The sequence below is a fragment of the Lithobates pipiens genome, unplaced genomic scaffold, assembly GCF_037356315.1.
Source record: "Lithobates pipiens isolate NorthernLeopardFrog02 unplaced genomic scaffold, aLitPip1_a1.2 Scaffold_35, whole genome shotgun sequence".
Lineage (NCBI taxonomy): Eukaryota > Metazoa > Chordata > Amphibia > Anura > Ranidae > Lithobates > Lithobates pipiens.
In genome coordinates, this window is record NW_027507811.1 from 5,649,315 (window position 1) to 5,670,169 (window position 20,855).

At 50.3% G+C, this 20,855-nt stretch overlaps 2 protein-coding genes across 2 annotated transcripts in view; both read left to right on the top strand.

Moving 5' to 3' along the window:
• Nucleotides 1-20,855, top strand: part of LOC143955908 (uncharacterized) — an 865,587-nt gene that overhangs the window by 816,970 nt on the left and 27,762 nt on the right. The window lies entirely within an intron of this gene.
• On the top strand, nucleotides 1,480-6,377 carry LOC143955535 (uncharacterized). The gene is made up of 3 exons (XM_077465582.1): nucleotides 1,480-1,752; nucleotides 1,876-2,017; nucleotides 2,577-6,377. Exons 1-3 carry the CDS (start codon nucleotides 1,510-1,512, stop codon nucleotides 5,459-5,461), a joined length of 3,270 nt encoding a protein of 1,089 aa, XP_077321708.1. The 5' UTR covers nucleotides 1,480-1,509; the 3' UTR covers nucleotides 5,462-6,377.

The window sequence follows — 20,855 nt, forward strand, 5'->3', positions numbered from 1 at the left end:
AACCATATATAAGCTATAACACACCTAATAAAGGCAGATATTTTACGAATGCACAACCTGCCTCTCGTTTCATTCGGTGTCTCCAGATATCTGAGGGCCCTGTTGGTGTACCTAATAAGACAGGTGGTCGTCCAGAATACCTACTATACCTACTACCTACGGGGGTCGGCAAAGCAGGATCTACCAGTCACCTGCCTGCGATCAATGGGTTGCCGACCCCCTGGTCTATACTAATGGATTATACCACTTTTATTAGTGGTGGGGGTTGGGTTTTTTTTATTGGACTATGTATGTCCTTATTTATAAGACTCAAATGTAACGAAAGAGGGAAAAATTTCATTTGTAGTAAATGTTCAGAAAACAGATTTCTCAATAATGATCCGAGACTCAGATCTTCATCCTAAAATGTGATCAGTAGAGTCTCCGGAGAACACGGAGATCACAGGAATGTGATGTGTCCTGGCAAAGCCCAAAGATAAAGATCATTTTTCAGTTTAGGAGAGGAGGGACGCACCCGGGAGAAATGATTCTGTGTAGAGAAACCTCAGAGAATCCTATGACATCACACTGACCTCACAGCTCCTCCTCCCAATGTCGCACCAACCAGAGTCAGAGAATACTATGACATCACACTGACCTCACAGCTCCTCCTCCCAATGTCGCTCCAACCAGAGTCAGAGAATACTATGACATCACATTGACCTCACAGCTCCTCCTCCCAATGTCGCACCAACCAGAGTCAGAGGATCCTATGACATCACACTGACCTCACAGCTCCTCCTCCCAATGTCCCTCCATCCAGAGCCAGAGAATCCTATGACATCACACTGACCTCACAGCTCCTCCTCCCAATGTCCCTCTCACAAGCAAAGCAAGAACGTTGCTCCTGCATTGTGTGTAATGACACCAGAATTCCTTGTGACAAGCTTTTACCCTACAAAGTTTGGGGCCCTTTGTGGGTAAATTATATCCCAGTGGGGTTTTGATAAAATGTTGACCTGACCAGTGAGGTGAGGAGGATTCTGGGAATGTCATTTGATTTTACTATTTGTCTTCAGATCTAGAGTTTTCCTCCTGTGAAGTCTGGAGATCACATGACCATCACATTGCCTCCACCTCCCTCCCTGATAGAATAGAGAAATACAAAGAAGATTCTAGAAGTCACCAGAGAGATCATCGAGCTGCTGACAGGAGAGGTGAGCGGAGCCGGGAAGGACGTCATGATGGACAATCAGCCGCCCCTCACATCACCGGGTAAGAGGAGACTTTATTGTAAAGGAGAGAGCAGTACGGAGGCTCCACCCATCCCCCATCATCTGATAAACACATAGAAACAATGTATTCAGTCAGTGTGTGTGTTTCCTACAGATGGATCCAGTAATGGGAACCCACCAGAGAGATGTCCCCGTCCTCTGTATTCCCGGGATCCCACACAGGAAGGTCACACCATCCTCCACCATCATCAGGTAGATGATTGATAATTATTGGTAGTTCTGATTTATACACAGCATGATTGTTACAATGAATGTTTTATTATATATTCAGAGTGGAAACCTCGGGGATGATAATATTGATATTAAAGAAGAGTATAAAGAGGAGGATGAGGAGTATGGAGTGATGGAGGAGTTTTCAGAAGGACACAAGGATATGATGGAGCCACCAAATACCAGGAACCCCCCAGAGAGATGTCCCCGTCCTCTGTATTCCCGGGATTCCACACAGGAAGGTCACACCATCCCCCACTATTGCAAGGTTGGTGGATCGGAGCCTAAAAAACACAGACTTATAGAGATGATGTGTGGATTTTCTATGTGATGTCACAATAATAAATCTTCTATCTTACAGATGATTTTCTCTCTCATTTTCTTGGTTTAGAGTGGAGATCCAATGGATATAGAATTTGAGGTGAAATCAGAAGAAGAAGAGAGGTATGTGAGGGATGATCAGCAGTCTATGGAGGAGGATGGAATAACGGGGACATTTATAGAGGAGGACACTCCTACAGAGATCAGCACAGGTGGGTCATTAACACTAAATCCATTCCTCCACCCATACTGCTCACTGATTGATCCAGAGTAGGGCGGGGGCTGGGTGATATCAGCCTGTAATCCCCTGGTCACTTTCCTGAGCTGTGTTCCCCGTCCTGTATTCCTGGATTTCTCTCCGATAATCTTCCTTCTCTGTGCTGCCGACACAATTTATGGATCTAGACTGGATTTATGGAGATTCTGGGGATCAGCAAAATGTTCATTTTCACCATAGGCGTTGCTCAGCCTAGACATCTGGGGTATGTACCTTGAGTCTTCTGCCCCATGTTCGGGTGAGGACACTCGTCTTATAATCCCCTCATCACTGTCACTCCTATAGAAGACAGTTCTCGTTGTTTCCTCCCTCTCTGACTAAGGTCCATGAATAAAGAAATGATCTGGTAGGAGATCAGAGGACCCATTTACTAGTTACCTTGAGGGGGGAATTGTAAGATCCTCAGAGACAAAGCTGCCTGGTGTGGGCGGAGTCCTGGTTTAGGGGAACCAATCAGCTCATGTCAAGTAACAATCTTTGTATTTGTATTTTAGTAGATGGACGGGAGATGAGGAAAACCTCAGAGGATTGTCTCACTTTGTCTCCAGACTGTAAAGTAGAAGATGAGGACATCACACAGTATAGTCCAGGAGAAAACCCGACTACCTCAAATGTCCATCCGGCACCACACAGTGTAGATGGACCATCGTCTTCCTCTTATCCTGAGGAACCTCAGACTGTGCGGGACGGTGCCGGACCATCGTATTCCTCTTATCCCGAGGAACCTCAGACTGTGCGGGACGGTGCCGGACCATCGTATTCCTCTTATCCCGAGGAACCTCAGACTGTGCGGGACGGTGCCGGACCATCATATTCCTCTTATCCCGAGGAACCTCAGACTGTGCGGGACGGGGCCGGACCATCGTATTCCTCTTATCCTGAGGAACCTCAGACTGTGCGGGACGGTGCCGGACCATCGTATTCCTCTTATCCTGAGGAACCTCAGACTGTGCGGGACGATGCCGGACCATCGTATTCCTCTTATCCCGAGGAACCTCAGACTGTGCGGGACGGTGCCGGACCATCGTATTCCTCTTATCCTGAGGAACCTCAGACTGTGCGGGACGGTGCCGGACCATCGTATTCCTCTTATCCCGAGGAACCTCAGACTGTGCGGGACGGTGCCGGACCATCGTATTCCTCTTATCCTGAGGAACCTCAGACTGTGCGGGACGATGCCGGACCATCGTATTCCTCTTATCCCGAGGAACCTCAGACTGTGCGGGACGGTGCCGGACCATCGTATTCCTCTTATCCCGAGGAACCTCAGACTGTGCGGGACGGTCCCGGACCATCGTATTCCTCTTATCCTGAGGAACCTCAGACTGTGCGGGACGGTGCCGGACCATCGTATTCCTCTTATCCCGAGGAACCTCAGACTGTGCGGGACGGTGCCGGACCATCGTATTCCTCTTATCCCGAGGAACCTCAGACTGTGCGGGACGGTGCCGGACCATCGTATTCCTCTTATCCCGAGGAACCTCAGACTGTGCGGGACGGTGCCGGACCATCGTATTCCTCTTATCTCGAGGAACCTCAGACTGTGCGGGACGGTGCCGGACCATCGTATTCCTCTTATCCCGAGGAACCTCAGACTGTGCGGGACGGTGCCGGACCATCGTATTCCTCTTATCCCGAGGAACCTCAGACTGTGCGGGACGGTGCCGGACCATCGCATTCCTCTTATCCCGAGGAACCTCAGACTGTGCGGGACGGTGCCGGACCATCGTATTCCTCTTATCCCGAGGAACCTCAGACTGTGCGGGACGGTGCCGGACCATCGCATTCCTCTTATCCCGAGGAACCTCAGACTGTGCGGGACGGTGCCGTCCTTCCAACAGATAAGAGGTTTTCCTGTACTGAGTGCGGGAAGTGTTTCCGTTATAAATCCATACTTAATAGGCATAAAAGATCTCACACAGGAGAGAAGCCGTATTTCTGCCGTGTGTGTGGAAAATGTTTTTCAGACATGTCCAATTTCTACAGGCATCAGAGATCTCACACGGGGGAGAAGCCCCATTCCTGCCCTAAGTGTGGGAAATGTTTTTCAGATAAGTCCAGTTTTTCTAAACACCAGAGATTGCACATGGGAGAGAAGTCGTGTTCCTGTCCTGAGTGTGGGAAATGTTTTTCACGGAAATCCCATCTTAATAGACATATGAGATCTCACACAGGAGAGAAGCCGTATTCCTGTACTGATTGCAGGAAACGTTTTTCACGGAAATCCCATCTTAATAGACATCAGAGATTGCACACAGTTGATAAGCCGTATTCCTGTACTGAGTGCGGGAAATGTTTTGTACAAAAAACAGAACTTGTCACACATCAGATGTCTCACACGGGGGAGAAGCCATTTTCCTGTACTGAGTGTGGGAAGTGTTTCCATTTTAAAACTCATCTTGATGTTCATAAAAGATCTCACACAGGTGAGAATGTGTTTTCCTGTTCTGAGTGCGGGAAATGTTTTTCACATAAGTTCAAACTTTCCATACATCAGAGTTTGCACACAGGGGAGAAAAGACATTCCTGTCCTGAGTGCGGGAAGTGTTTCCGTTTCAAGTACGGTCTTACTGTTCATATAAAACGTCACACAGGAGAGAGAGCATATTCCTGTCCTGAGTGCGGGAAGTGTTTCTACACCCAAGCCACACTTAAACTTCATAAAAGGTCTCACACAGGCGAGAAGCCGTATCCCTGTCCCGAGTGTGGGAAGTGTTTCCCCAGTAAAACCCGTCTTGATGAGCATAAAAGAACTCACACAGGTGAGAAGCCGTATCCCTGTCCTGAGTGCGGAAAATGCTTCAGTTTGAAAACCACTCTTAAGGTACACAAAAAAACTCACACGGGTCAGAACTTGTATACTTGTCCTGAGTGCGGAAAAAGTTTTACACAGAAGTCCAATCTTACCTTACATCGGAGATTGCACACGGGGGAAACGCCCTATTCCTGTCCTAAGTGCGGGAAATGTTTTTCCCGGAAGTTCTGTTTTACCAACCATCTGAGGTTTCACGCGAGGGTGAAACCGTATTCCTGTCCTGAGTGCGGGAAATGTTTTACAGAGAATTCACATCTTCAGATACATCAGAGAATTCACAGGGGGGAGAAGCCGTATTCCTGCCCTGAGTGCGGGAAAGGTTTTATAGAGAAGTCGCATCTTCTCAACCATCAGAGGTCGCACACAGTGAAGAGGGAGTTTCCCTGTCCTAAATGCGATAAATGTTTTAAGACGAAGTACAACCTCAACAAACATCAGGAGTCGCACACGGCAGTAGATCCACTTTACTTTTTTAATTGGCGGAAGTGTAACCCCCAGAAGTCCTCTGTCTACAGTCATCTGAGATTGGGAACGGAGGAGAATGAACTTTCCTGGTCTGAGTGAGGGAAATGTTCCTCACTGAAGTCCTGTCTTCCTGTACGTCAGGGGGTCCCACTCAACCCTCGCGTGTGGGAAATGTATTTCAAAGACGTCCCATCTTTCTGAACTTCAGTGATCTCACACGGGGGGAGAAGCCATATTCCTGTCCTGAGTGAGGGAAATGTTCCTCACTGAAGTCCTGTCTTCCTGTACATCAGGGGGTCCCACACAACCCTGGAGGTGTATTAGTGAGTGCGGGAAATGTTTTGTATATGAATGTTGCTGGACATGTGGGGGAAGAAGCACCCCCTGATATACACCTCAGATATACTCCATGGCTGATCTTCATCATGGAAGAAACAGTTCATAGACCTCAACCATAGCCTGACCTTTTGACAAAGATGTCCTATGGAATGGATAATACAACAGTGCCATCTAGAGGTCTGATTGGTAAATGTTTCTCCCATTGAAACATAGTATTGAGAAAGGGGCCACACCCATGTGGGGGGGGATAATAAAACTTTCCAAATAAAAAGGCAACAACATAAGAAACGGCTCATAAGGAGATCAGAGATCACCAAAGACATGGATGAAGTGTTGTACCGTGTTGGCCATTGATAGCAGGAGAAAAATAAAAATGGAGTCCTTACCTCTCATTGGCTGAGTACATTTTGTGGCGTAAACTCTTGCAAGAGGTCTGTTTTTACCCAAGTCGTCCTTCGGGACGAAACACGTTAACCTCACCACTTAAAAAGCGGTCCTCTAGGCCTTTTAAAATAAAAATGGGGTCATTACCTTCTCATTGGCTGAGTACATTCTGGGGTGTAAACTCTTGCAAGACGTCTGTTTTCTCAAGTCGTCTTCCAGGACGAAACGCGTTAACCCCACCTCTTAAGAGGCGGTCCTCTAGGCCTTTTAAAATAAAAATGGAGTCATTACCTCTCATTGGCTGAGTGCATTTTTGTGGTGGAAGATTTCACAAACACTTACAGGTCTGGTTGCTAAACATTTGTTCAACGAATGTGAGCAGTGAATTCCTATGATCATCAGCGCCATCTACTGGCAATAATGCGGTATTGTAGTATTGCTGCTGCTTTATGGCTACTAGATGAAGCTGCAGATTATAATAAATCACTGTGTAAATGAACCACTTCATGCCGAGGTAACGCAAAATATGGGGCCTTCTGCTTCAAGTGGTTGTTGCTGTGTCTCTAGGACAGATAGCTAAACCTTTTTGTCCCATAAACTTCAGATACCATATTTCTTTGATCTCCGTTTTTATTAGAACAAGCCAGGTAAAACTACAAAAAAACAGAAATAGATATACAATACAAGATGTGATAGTAAAAACGTACTTTTTAAGTTCTCTAAGGGGTGATGGCGATAGATTTAGAAATACATGTGTTGCTTCCTGAGTATCTTCTCAAAAAATGGTGGCTGCTTCACTTCCTGTGAAGATTCTACCCAGAATTCCCTGCTTATTAACAACTTCCTTAATTACACATACAGTAAGTCAAATAAACAGAATAACTGCAGAAATACCAAAAAGGAACGCTAGATGGAGCTTGTACACCACTTATGATAGTGTTATGTAAATGACACACACTTTACATGTAAATTTAACAACACAGGTACAAATAACCAGCATAAACATTTGGTGGACAGAACAGTTGTAACGGGATGATATGCAGCTGCAGGCATCACCCCGTTGGGCTTTCTTGTAATAACAACCGATGAGGCCAGTCAGCCGCTCAGCTGTTATTACAAGCAGCGGGAGGGGACGACCCCTCCCGCCGCTCTCCCGTCCCACCAGGAGGCCCAAATGACCAGCCGCCACCTCCACCGGCTGGCCAGAGACCCGAACAAAGCCGGAATCGGCTTTGATCGGGTCTCGGATCTAGTTCCCCAGAAGCGACATCATGACATCACTGCCGGTTAACTGGAGGATGGATTGGAGTCAGTGGAAGAAGCGGAGGATCAGGGGTGTAACTCTCCTGTCCTGTGGCGAATCCGCCGCTGAGACCACTTTTATGTGAAAAAGGATCGTCCACTTGCAAAAATATAGCAGGGTTATGGCAGCTAGCTGCTGCCGTAACCACGGTATATAACGTAAAATTAAGGACTGTATATCTACGGTGGGCGGTCCGCAAGTGCCACAAAAAATATCAACTACTCCGATACAAATTTACAAAAGATGCATCCAAATTTTATTTATAAAAAATGTAAAAACATATATGATTTCATAGGTACAGATTACATCAGCATAAACAATATACAACCATTCTGTGCAAAAAAAAAAAAAGCATAACGAAGAATTTATGGATCAACGCGTTTCGCCCAAAACAGGAGGAGGGCTTCTTCAGGATCCAGTTTGCAACATTAATGGGGGGAGGTGCGTGGGAAGCACGATCACAGGAGGACATCCGTAGACCCCCTCCTCCCGGCAATGTGAGCCATCTTTTGGCTGTAGCGCAGGCGGGAGGTGGTTAAAGTGAAAGATTAAACATTCCTTTAAAAACGTGACTAGGGGGCGCCCTGATCCTGCCGGTGAAGGGGCATCTCTCTGCGATTTTTCTTTTACAAAGGAAAAAGTGTGTTAAATTAATAAGTTAAGTCTGAGTAGACTTTCCTAAAATGACATGCAAGTTCCTATAGCCTGGTATGGATATTTAGGGGGATATTCATGCAAATAAACAAACAGAAGCATGAGGTCCCCCAGGATATCCATGCCTGACCCTTAAACCAAGCATACAGCCTGGCTGGCAAGAAAAGCGGGGAGAATGTGTGACCCCCCCCAACAATACTTGGACACATTCCCTCAACATGGGGGGGGCATTAAAGCAGGGCCGGATCTAGCCTGTCTGATGTGGGGGTGAAGTAACAAATATCAGAGGGGCAGAGGATGGGGGGTTAGCAGGGCAGTGGACAGGGGTCAGCAGGGCAGAGAATAGGATCAGCATTTTGTAGGGCATTGTATAGAGAATATTGGTTTTTAGGGCAGTGTACGGTGTGGGGGGAAGGGGGCTTGGGTCAGCAGGGCAGTATACAGGGAGTCAGCAGGGCAGAGAATAGGATCAGCATTTTGTAGGGCAGTGTATAGAGGTTTTTAGGGCAGTGTAGGGTGTGGGGGGAAGGGGGCTTGGGTCAGCAGGGCAGTATACAGGGAGTCAGCAGGGCAGAGAATAGGATCAGCATTTTGTAGGGCAGTGTATAGAGGATATTGATTTTTAGGGCAGTGTACAGGGTGGGGGGGGGTGGGCTTGGGTCAGCAGGGCAGTGTACAGGTGGTCAGCAGGGCAGAGGAGAGGGGTCAGCAGAGCAGTGTACAGGGGGTCAGCAGGGCAGAGGAGAGGGGTCAGCAGAGCAGTGTACAGGGGGTCAGCAGGGCAGAGGAGAGGGGTCAGCAGAGCAGTGTACAGGGGGTCAGCAGGGCAGAGGAGAGGGGTCAGCAGAGCAGTGTACAGGGGGTCAGCAGGGCAGAGGAGAGGGGTCAGCAGGGCAGTGTACAGGTGGTCAGCAGGGCAGAGGAGAGGGGTCAGCAGAGCAGTGTACAGGGGGTCAGCAGGGCAAAGGATGGAAGGTCAGCAGGGGATGAGCTGAGGACAGGGGTAAGCAGGCTGGAGGACAGGAGTCACCGCTGGAGAGGCAGAAGACAGGGATCCCCTCTGGAGAGGCAGAGGACAGGGATCGCCGCTGGAGAGACAGAGAACAGGGTTCACCACTGGAGAGGCAGAGGACAGGGATAACCTGCTGGAGAGGCAGAGGACAAGGATAACCTGCTGGAGAGGCAGAGGACAAGGATAACCTGCTGGAGAGGCAGAGGACAGGGTTCACCTCTCTAGAGGCAGAGGGCAGGGATCACCGCTGGAGAGTCAGAGGACAAGGATCACCTCTGGCACGGCACTTGGAAGAGCTCCTTACCCATCCCAGTACTGCACACAGCTCCTCCCCCCACATAACACAGAGCTCCTCCTCCCCTCACTACACAGAGCTGAGATTAGATTCCTTTACACACAGCCACGATCTGCACAGGATGTATCTGGCTTCTATGCTGCTGCTTTGATCTGCGAGATTCCCGGGTGGGAGCGGCAGGTAGATGCAGTAGCCACATACACCCTGTGCAGATCATGGCTCTGTGTAAAGGAATGTAATCTCAGCTCTGTGTGGTACGGGGAAGAGGAGCATTGTGTAGTGCGGGGAGAAGGAGCATTGTGTGGAGCGGGGAGGAGGAGCATTGTGTAGAGCGGGGAGGAGGAGCTCTGTGTAGTGCGGGGAAGAGGAGCTCTGTGTAGTGCGTGGAGGAGGAGCTCTGTGTAGAGCAGGGAGGAGGAGCATTGTGTAGAGCGGGGAGGAGGAGCATTGTGTAGAGCGGGGAGGAGGAGCTCTGTGTAGAGCGGGGAGGAGGAGCTCTGTGTAGTGCGGGGAGGAGGAGCTCTGTGTAGTGCATGGAGGAGGAGCTCTGTGTAGAGCAGGGAGGAGGAGCATTGTGTAGAGCGGGGAGGAGGAGCATTGTGTAGAGCGGGGAGGAGGAGCTCTGTGTAGAGCGGGGAGGAGGAGCATTGTGTAGAGCGGGGAGGAGGAGCTCTGTGTAGTGCGTGGAGGAGGAGCTCTATGTATTTCATACGCATAGAGGGCAGGGGAAAAAGGGAGAAGTAGAGCTGGGGATTTTTATGCGGTGCTGAATATAACAAAAGATCTTATTACAATGTACTAAAAATTCATAAAAGAGTATTTATTGATATACATTAAAAAGAAGCATAACAGCAGCACATACAATGTATGAAATTATTAAAAACAATACACGCAACGTTACTGAGCGGATGAAATCCCAAAGTTACTGGTTGACAGGCTGTCAGCACTTATTCCCAACATGTTTCGCAGATTGCTTCATCAGGGGAATTAGGCAACTAATAACAAACAATAATAGTAATTAATATAAACAGAAAATGACATTCGCTAAATTAATAATGCATTGATAATAATTTCAAATAGCAGCCTCACAAGGAAAACACCTTGTAAGGTAACACGCTTCAAGAGGTGTGATCTAGTGGAATGGCGCTTACCCACTGTTTGCCAGAAAAACCGCTTGCCGCAGAAAGACAACATAGATGTAAAGCTGGGTCTGCACCTGACCTAATCAAATCACCAACCGCCTCACCCTAAGTGCCCGTTCACACAGGGGCGACGCGACTTGCAGCGCGACTCACAGACGCGACCTGCACACGACTTCAGCGCCGACTTGCAAAACGACTTCTGTATAGAAGTCAATGCAAGTCGCCTGAAGTCGCCCCAAAAATAGTACAGGAACCTTTTTCTAAGTCGGAGCGACTTGAGTCGCTCCTATTAGAACGGTTCCACAGTACAGAACGGAGCGCGACTTGTCAGGCGGCTGAGTCGCCTGACAAGTCGCGGTAGTGTGAACGGGCACTAAAGGAGGACATAGATGGGGGTAAGTGCAGTGCTAAGGTAAAAAAATAAAATGATGAGAGGTTGTGGGGAGGGCAATAGAGTAAATAAGAGAGATGAATAGGGAAAAAAAAATTCTGATATAATTATATGACAACCTCAGTATTCTGAGGAGAACGGGCAACAGCCTCAATAATTAAATTAAAAAAGAAGGACAAAAGCAGATACAAAGCTAAAATAATGATAAAGGAAAAAAGAACATAATAACAAATTAAAGCGGGAGTCCGCCGGGACTTCGCGTTTTTTTTTTTTTTTTTAAAAGCCAGCAGCTACAAATACTGCAGCTGCTGACTTTTAAAATAGTGACACTTACCTGTCCAGCGCGCCCGCGATGTCGGCACCCCGAAGCCGATCTCTCGATCGTCTCTCGGGTGCTGCCCCCGCCGCCATCTTGGGTATGGGAATCAGGAAGTGGAGCCTTTCGGCTTCATTTCCCGGTTCCCTAATGCGCGAGTCGCGCTGCGCAATCCGGACGGTCCCCGCTGCCTCTGTGATCCGTGTGTTTCCCAGCAGGCAGCGGGGCACTTGCGGTAAGGGGCGGGCACTTGCGGAAAGGGGCGTAATCTACGCCCCTTTCCGCAGAGAGCTATCCCGGAAGTGGGTGCAGATACCTGTACTGTATAGGTATCTGCACCCCCCCCCCCCTCCCCCCTGAAAGGTGCCAATTGTGGCGCCGGAGGGGGGGGAGGGTTTCCGATGAGCGGAAGGTCCACTTTAGGGTGGACCTCCGCTTTAAATAGGGAAAAGGAGGGGGGGGAAAAATTCTGAAAGGTAAGAGGGCTTAGGTAAAGGAATTAAAGTACATTGTACCCGAAGGGAATAAAAAATTAAAATGAACTTACTATTTAGACCCCTTTCACACTGGGGCGTTTTTCAGGCGTTTTTCAAGCGCTTTAGCGTTAAAAAAAACGCCTGTAAAGCGCTTGAAAGAAGCCTCATCTGCAGTCCCAATGTGAAATGTCAGCGCCCGAAAAACGCTCGTAAAGCGCCGCTTAAACTAGCAGCGCTTTACCAGCGTTTTTTTTCGAGCGTTAATGGGTCGCTTTTAACCCCTGCTAGTGGCCAAATAAAGGGTTAAAAGCACCCACAAAACGCTGCTGCCAATAGCGTTTTTCAGGCGTTTTTCGGGCGTTTTACAAGCGCTTCCCATTGATTTCAACGGGAAGGGGCGTTTTAGGAGCGTTGTATTCACCGCTCCAAAAGCGCTGCAAAGAAGCTGCTTGCAGGACTTTTTTTTGACGCTCTTCCAGCGCAGCGCCTCAGTGTGAAAGCACTCGGGCTTTTACATTGGGATTGCAGTTGCAGCTTCTTTCAGGCGCTTTTTTTAACGCTAAAGCACCTGAAAAACGCCCCCAGTGTGAAAGGGATCTTGGTGTGAAAGCACTCGGGGCTTTTACATTGGGATTGCAGTTGCAGCTTCTTTCAGGCGCTTTTTTTAACGCTAAAGGGCATGAAAAACGCCTGAAAAACGCCCCAGTGTGAAAGGGGTCTAAATGATAAAATTAGTAATGCAACTGGTGCAAGTGTCCATTAAGAGGTTGCTCACAACAGAGGATTACTAAAGGCTCACAGAGTGCTCAGCTGGGCTGATGGAAGAATATTGAACTGGATTGCAGCTCAGAATTCTGAGTATGAAAGTCAGAATTCTGAGATTCAAACTCAGAATTCTGACTTTGAATCTCAGAATTCTGTAAAAAAAAATTTAAAATTTAAATTTACAATTCTGAGTTTGAAAGTCAGAATTCTGAGATTAAAAGTCAGAATTCTGAGTTTGAAAGTCAGAATTCTGAGATTCAAAGTCAGAATTCTGAGATTCAAAGTCAGAATTCTGACTTTCAAACTCAGAATACTGAAAAAAAAAGTTTTTTGATGGCCCCAGGGCTCTTCCATACTATAAGAAATTAGCCTAGGGAACAACCAAGAAAGAAAACTTGAGGATAAAAAGAAAAAAAAAAGAAATGAAAGTAGCTAATGAAGGATACAATGTATTCATGTTGAATAAATATTACTTCAAATGAATGAGATGGCGCTCTAGCGTGCAGGGATAGCACACGTCACGCACGTCGAGCGGAGAAGGAAGCCTGCCTTATACCCCCCCCCCCCCCCATCCATCGAGCCCGGCGTCTTACGTCACCGGCTCAATGCGGACAATGTGGGGAGGGAACTGAGCATGTGCGGGAATAGCATTGGCTGACGGTGAGGACTACGATACCCAGCATTCCGCTGTGCTGGGAGGAAAAAACCCATCACAGCAGAGCGGACGCCAGCGGAGGGTGGAAACAAAAAAACTGGTAGTCCTCTCATATGGCAAAGCGAAGAGAGGGGGGCGGGTGCAGTCCTCCCGGGCCAATGCGATATCCCGCACAGAAGGAATTGTGCCCTCGGACCCTCCCTAAGGCGGGTGTCCCCGGGAAGTGAAAAGCCCACGGAGACACCCGGTAGGCGAGGAGGTATAGCGACCATTGGCCAGGGAAACCAGAAAATAGTTGTGATATGCAGAAAGGGATGCCAACAACAAGTGGGGCGCCATAGATGGATAAACATTGTTGAGAGTCCATATAAACGGACTGTCCGTCGCCCCCCAGTGATCACACTGCAAGACATACATATACAATATGCAGAATTAAGGAAAAATAGCAAATGTACAGTGGTGTGAATGTTTGCATGTTTGTCACACTTAAGTGTTTCGGAACATCAAACCAATTTAAACAATAGTCAAGGACAACACAAGTAAACACAAAATGCAATTTGTAAATGAAGGTGTTTATTATTAAAGGTGAAAAAAAATCCAAACCATCATGGCCCTGTGTGAAAAAGTGATTGCCCCCCTTGTTAAAACATACTATAACTGTGGTTGTCCACACCTGAGTTCAATTTCTCTAGCCACACCCAGGCCTGATTATTGCCACACCTGTTCACAATCAAGGCATCACTTAAATAGGAGCTGCTTGACACAGTAAGGTCCACCAGAATATCCTTAAAAGCTACACATCATGCCGAGACCCAAAGAAATTCAGGAACAATTGAGAAAGAGAGTAATTGACATCTATCAGTCTGGAAAGGGTTATAAAGCCATTTCCAAAGCTTTGGGAATCCAGCGAACCACAGTGAGAGCCATTATCCACAAATGGCGAAGACATGGAACAGTGGTGAACCTTCCCAGGAGTGGCCGGCCGCCCAAAATTACCCCAAGAGCGCAGCGACGACTCATCCAAGAGGTCACAAAAGACCCCACAACAACGTCCAAGGAACTGCAGGCCTCACTTGCCTCAGTTAAGGTCAGCGTTCATGCCTCCACCATCAGGAAAAGACTGGGCAAAAATGGCCTGCATGGCAGAGTTCCAAGGAGAAAACCACTGCTGAGCAAAAAGAACATCAAAGCTCGTCTCAATTTCTCCACAACACATCTTGATGATCCCCAAGACTTTTGGGACAACATTCTGTGGACCGATGAGACAAAAGTGGAACTCTTTGGAAGGTGTGTGTCCAAGTATATCTGGCGTAGAAGGAACACTGCATTTCATAAAAAGAACATTATACCAACAGTAAAATATGGTGGTGGTAGTGTGATGGTCTGGGGCTGTTTTGCTGCTTCAGGACCTGGAAGACTTGCCGTGATAAAAGGAACTATGAATTCTGCTGTCTACCAAGAGATCCTGAAGGAGAATGTCCGACCATCTGTTCGTGTACTCAAGCTGAAACCAACTTGGGTTCTGCAGCAGGACAATGATCCTAAACACACCAGCAAGTCCACCACCGAATGGCTGAAGAAAAACAAAATGAAGACTTTGGAGTGGCCTAGCCAAAGTCCTGACCTGAATCCTATTGAGATGTTGTGGTATGACCTTAAAAAGGCCGTTCATGCTGGAAAACCCTCTAATGTAACTGAATTAGGACAATTCTGCAAAGATGAGTGGGCCAAAATTCCTCCAGGACGCTGTAAAAGCCTCATTGCACGTTATCGCAAACGCTTGGTTGCAGTTGTTGCTGCTAAGGGTGGCCCAACCAGTTATTAGGTTTAGGGGGCAATCACTTTTTCACACAGGGCCATGATGGTTTGGATTTTTTTTCACCTTTAATAATAAACACCTTCATTTACAAATTGCATTTTGTGTTTACTTGTGTTGTCCTTGACTATTGTTTAAATTGGTTTGATGTTCCGAAACACTTAAGTGTGACAAACATGCAAAGGAACAGGAAATGAGGAAGGGGGCAAACACTTTTTCACACCACTGTATATAGTGTATTTCCAGACAATCAAAACATAGTATATTGCTACAATGAGAAAAGAAAAAAAATGTACAAGTATACAAAAATTGTGAAAAAAATAAAAATAAAAGGAGAAGGAGGGGTTTCATGTTGTTCATGGGAGCTACCAACGGGAAGTGGGAAAGAGTCATACAGAAAGGGATATATCCCCAACGGGTTGGGGGTAAGAAAAGAAGAAAAATTATAAAAAGGATCTAAAACTCATATTTTCGTTAAAGCCAGGATATTGAGTGGCCTTTAGAGTGTAAATCCATTTTGCTTCGATCTGCAGTAGTAGTTTATCGACAGACCCTCCTCGTGAATTTAGGGGTATGTGATCCAATGCTAGAAAACGGATCCAATCAGGGTCAAAGGAATGATAAGTACCAATATGCCTACTAATGGCCGTTGCGATTTTTTTGTTAAGTATAGGTTTTATGTGGTCTTTGATGCGAATTGCAAAAAGTCGTTTGGTCTTACCTACGTAAAAACCGCCACACCTGCACTGTGCCAAGTACACAGCGCCTGGTGTGACGCAAGTTACGCGGGACTTGGGAAGAAACCATCTACCATTGGGTAGTTTGACCTTACAGGAATTATTAATATATGGACTGTGTAGTGTGGGGAGGAGGAGCATTGTTGTGTAGAGCAGGGAGGAGGAGCTCTGTGTAGTGTGGGGAGGAGGAGCTCTGTGTAGTGCGGGGAGGAGGAGCACTGTGTAGTGCGGGGAGGAGGAGCTCTGTGTAGTGCGGGGAGGAGGAGCACTGTGTAGTGCGGGGAGGAGAAGCACTGTGTAGTGCGGGGAGGAGGAGCTCTGTGTAGTGTGGGGAGGAGGAGGACTGTGTAGTGCGGGGAGGAGAAGCACTGTGTAGTGCGGGGAGGAGGAGCTCTGTGTAGTGCAGGGAGGAGGAGCTCTGTGTAGTGCATGGAGGAGGAGCTCTGTGTAGTGCAGGGAGGAGAAGCACTGTGTAGTGCGGGGAGGAGGAGCTCTGTGTAGTGCGGGGAGGAGGAGCTCTGTGTAGTGCGGGGAGGAGAAGCACTGTGTAGTGCGGGGAGGAGGAGCTCTGTGTAGTGCGGGGAGGAGGAGTATTGTTGTGTAGAGTGGGGAGGAGGAGCTCTGTGTAGTGCGGGGAGGAGGAGCACTGTGTAGAGTGGGGAGGAGGAGCTCTGTGTAGTGCAGGGAGGAGGAGCTCTGTGTTGTGCGGGGAGGAGGAGCTCTGTGTAGTGCGGGGAGGAGGAGCACTGTGTAGTGCGGGGAGAAGAAGCACTGTGTAGTGCGGGGAGGAGGAGTATTGTTGTGTAGAGTGGGGAGGAGGAGCTCTGTGTAGTGCGGGGAGGAGGAGCACTGTGTAGAGTGGGGAGGAGGAGCTCTGTGTAGTGCAGGGAGGAGGAGCTCTGTGTTGTGCGGGGAGGAGGAGCTCTGTGTAGTGCGGGGAGGAGGAGCATTGTTGTGTAGAGTGGGGAGGAGGAGCTCTGTGTTGTGCGGGGAGGAGGAGCTCTGTGTAGTGCGGGGAGGAGGAGCATTGTTGTGTAGAGTGGGGAGGAGGAGCTCTGTGTAGTGCGGGGAGGAGGAGCTTTGTGTAGTGCAGGGAGGAGAAGCACTGTGTAGTGCGGGGAGGAGGAGCTCTGTGTAGTGCGGGGAGGAGGAGTATTGTTGTGTAGAGTGGGGAGGAGGAGCTCTGTGTAGTGCGGGGAGGAGGAGCACTGTGTAGATTGGGGAGGAGGAGCTCTGTGTAGTGCAGGGAGGAGGAGCTCTGTGTTGTGCGGGGAGGAGGAGCTCTGTGTAGTGCGGGGAGGAGGAGCACTGTGTAGTGCGGGGAGAAGAAGCACTGTGTAGTGCGGGGAGGAGGAGTATTGTTGTGTAGAGTGGGGAGGAGGAGCTCTGTGTAGTGCGGGGAGGAGGAGCACTGTGTAGAGTGGGGAGGAGGAGCTCTGTGTAGTGCAGGGAGGAGGAGCTCTGTGTTGTGCGGGGAGGAGGAGCTCTGTGTAGTGCGGGGAGGAGGAGTATTGTTGTGTAGAGTGGGGAGGAGGAGCTCTGTGTTGTGCGGGGAGGAGGAGCTCTGTGTAGTGCGGGGAGGAGGAGCATTGTTGTGTAGAGTGGGGAGGAGGAGCTCTGTGTAGTGCGGGGAGGAGGAGCTTTGTGTAGTGCAGGGAGGGGAAGCACTGTGTAGTGCGGGGAGGAGGAGCTCTGTGTAGTGCAGGGAGGAGGAGCTCTGTGTTGTGCGGGGAGGAGGAGCTCTGTGTAGTGCGTGGAGGAGGAGCTTTGTGTAGTGCAGGGAGGAGAAGCACTGTGTAGTGCGGTGAGGAGAAGCTCTGTGTAGTGCGGGGAGGAGAAGCACTGTGTAGTGTGGGGAGGAGGAGCTCTGTGTAGTGCGGGGAGGAGAAGCACTGTGTAGTACGGGGAGGAGAAGCTCTGTGTAGTGTGGGGAGGAGAAGCACTGTGTAGTGCGGGGAGGAGAAGCACTGTGTAGTGCGGGGAGGAAGAGCTCTGTGTAGTGCTGGGAGGAGGAGCTCTGTGTAGTGCGGGGAGGAGAAGCACTGTGTAGTGCGGGGAGGAGGAGCTCTGTGTAGTGCGGGGAGGAGGAGTATTGTTGTGTAGAGTGGGGAGGAGGAGCTCTGTGTAGTGCGGGGAGGAGGAGCACTGTGTAGTGTGGGGAGGAGAAGCACTGTGTAGAGTGGGGAGGAGGAGCTCTGTGTAGTGCGGGGAGGAGGAGCTCTGTGTTGTGCGGGGAGGAGAAGCACTGTGTAGTGCGGGGAGGAAGAGCTCTGTGTAGTGCGGGGAGGAAGAGCTCTGTGTAGTGCGGGGAGGAGAAGCACTGTGTAGTGCGGGGAGGAAGAGCTCTGTGTAGTGCTGGGAGGAGGAGCTCTGTGTAGTGCGGGGAGGAGAAGCACTGTGTAGTGCGGGGAGGAGGAGCTCTGTGTAGTGCGGGGAGAAGAAGCACTGTGTAGTGCGGGGAGGAGGAGTATTGTTGTGTAGAGTGGGGAGGAGGAGCTCTGTGTAGTGCGGGGAGGAGGAGCACTGTGTAGAGTGGGGAGGAGGAGCTCTGTGTAGTGCAGGGAGGAGGAGCTCTGTGTTGTGCGGGGAGGAGGAGCTCTGTGTAGTGCGGGGAGGAGGAGCATTGTTGTGTAGAGTGGGGAGGAGGAGCTCTGTGTTGTGCGGGGAGGAGGAGCTCTGTGTAGTGCGGGGAGGAGGAGCATTGTTGTGTAGAGTGGGGAGGAGGAGCTCTGTGTAGTGCGGGGAGGAGGAGCTTTGTGTAGTGCAGGGAGGAGAAGCACTGTGTAGTGCGGGGAGGAGGAGCTCTGTGTAGTGCAGGGAGGAGGAGCTCTGTGTTGTGCGGGGAGGAGGAGCTCTGTGTAGTGCGTGGAGGAGGAGCTTTGTGTAGTGCAGGGAGGAGAAGCACTGTGTAGTGCGGGGAGGAGGAGCTCTGTGTAGTGCAGGGAGGAGGAGCTCTGTGTTGTGCGGGGAGGAGGAGCTCTGTGTAGTGCGGGGAGGAGGAGCATTGTTGTGTAGAGTGGGGAGGAGGAGCTCTGTGTTGTGCGGGGAGGAGGAGCTCTGTGTAGTGCGGGGAGGAGGAGCATTGTTGTGTAGAGTGGGGAGGAGGAGCTCTGTGTAGTGCGGGGAGGAGGAGCTCTGTGTAGTGCGTGGAGGAGGAGCTTTGTGTAGTGCAGGGAGGAGAAGCACTGTATAGTGCGGGGAGGAGGAGCTCTGTGTAGTGCGGGGAGGAGGAGCTTTGTGTAGTGCAGGGAGGAGAAGCACTGTGTAGTGCGGGGAGGAGGAGCTCTGTGTAGTGCAGGGAGGAGGAGCTCTGTGTTGTGCGGGGAGGAGGAGCTCTGTGTAGTGCGGGGAGGAGGAGCATTGTTGTGTAGAGTGGGGAGGAGGAGCTCTGTGTAGTGCGGGGAGGAGGAGCTCTGTGTAGTGCGTGGAGGAGGAGCTTTGTGTAGTGCAGGGAGGAGAAGCACTGTGTAGTGCGGGGAGGAGGAGCTCTGTGTAGTGCAGGGAGGAGGAGCTCTGTGTTGTGCGGGGAGGAGGAGCTCTGTGTAGTGCGGGGAGGAGGAGCATTGTTGTGTAGAGTGGGGAGGAGGAGCTCTGTGTTGTGCGGGGAGGAGGAGCTCTGTGTAGTGCGGGGAGGAGGAGCATTGTTGTGTAGAGTGGGGAGGAGGAGCTCTGTGTAGTGCGGGGAGGAGGAGCATTGTTGTGTAGAGTGGGGAGGAGGAGCTCTGTGTAGTGCGGGGAGGAGAAGCACTGTGTAGTGCGGGGAGGAGGAGCACTGTGTAGTGCGGGGAGGAGGAGCTCTGTGTAGTGCGTGGAGGAGGAGCTTTGTGTAGTGCAGGGAGGAGAAGCACTGTGTAGTGCGGGGAGGAGGAGCTCTGTGTAGTGCGGGGAGGAGAAGCACTGTGTAGTGCGGGGAGGAGGAGCTCTGTGTAGTGCGGGGAGGAGAAGCACTGTGTAGTGCGGGGAGGAGGAGCACTGTGTAGTGCAGGGAGGAGAAGCACTGTGTAGTGTGGGGAGGAGGAGCTCTGTGTAGTGTGGGGAGGAGGAGCTCTGTGTAGTGCGGGGAGGAGGAGCTCTGTGTAGTGCGGGGAGGAGAAGCACTGTGTAGTGCGGGGAGGAGGAGCACTGTGTAGTGCAGGGAGGAGAAGCACTGTGTAGTGCGGGGAGGAGGAGCTCTGTGTAGTGCGGGGAGGAGAAGCACTGTGTAGTGCGGGGAGGAGGAGCTCTGTGTAGTGCGGGGAGGAGAAGCACTGTGTAGTGTGGGGAGGAGGAGCTCTGTGTAGTGCGGGGAGGAGGAGCTCTGTGTAGTGCGGGGAGGAGGAGCACTGTGTAGTGCAGGGAGGAGAAGCACTGTGTAGTGTGGGGAGGAGGAGCACTGTGTAGTGCGGGGAGGAGAAGCACTGTGTAGTGCGGGGAGGAGGAGCACTGTGTAGTGCAGGGAGGAGAAGCACTGTGTAGTGCGGGGAGGAGGAGCTCTGTGTAGTGCGGGGAGGAGAAGCACTGTGTAGTGCGGGGAGGAGGAGCTCTGTGTAGTGCGGGGAGGAGGAGCTCTGTGTAGTGCGGGGAGGAGAAGCACTGTGTAGTGCGGGGAGGAGGAGCACTGTGTAGTGCAGGGAGGAGAAGCACTGTGTAGTGCGGGGAGGAGGAGCTCTGTGTAGTGCGGGGAGGAGAAGCACTGTGTAGTGCGGGGAGGAGGAGCTCTGTGTAGTGCGGGGAGGAGAAGCACTGTGTAGTGTGGGGAGGAGGAGCTCTGTGTAGTGCGGGGAGGAGGAGCTCTGTGTAGTGCGGGGAGGAGGAGCTCTGTGTAGTGCGGGGAGGAGGAGCACTGTGTAGTGCAGGGAGGAGAAGCACTGTGTAGTGTGGGGAGGAGGAGCTCTGTGTAGTGCGGGGAGGAGGAGCTCTGTGTAGTGCGGGGAGGAGGAGCTCTGTATAGTGCGGGTGCGGGATGGTGGAGGTGTGTGCAGTGCTGGGATGGGAAAGGAGATCAGTGGGCAGGCAGAGCATCCAGGGTGGAGGGTAGGTGGTCAGGGGTCCTCGGAGGGGTGCACAACCCACCCCAGCACTCCCCTAATCCCAGCTATGCATGAAAGAATGTACCACACAGAAAAATACCCTGCCCCCATGTTGATGAGGACAAGGGATTACGCTCCACAATCGTGGGTGGTGGTTGTGTGGGGTCTACAGGCAGGGGGCTTATCAAAATCTGGATGA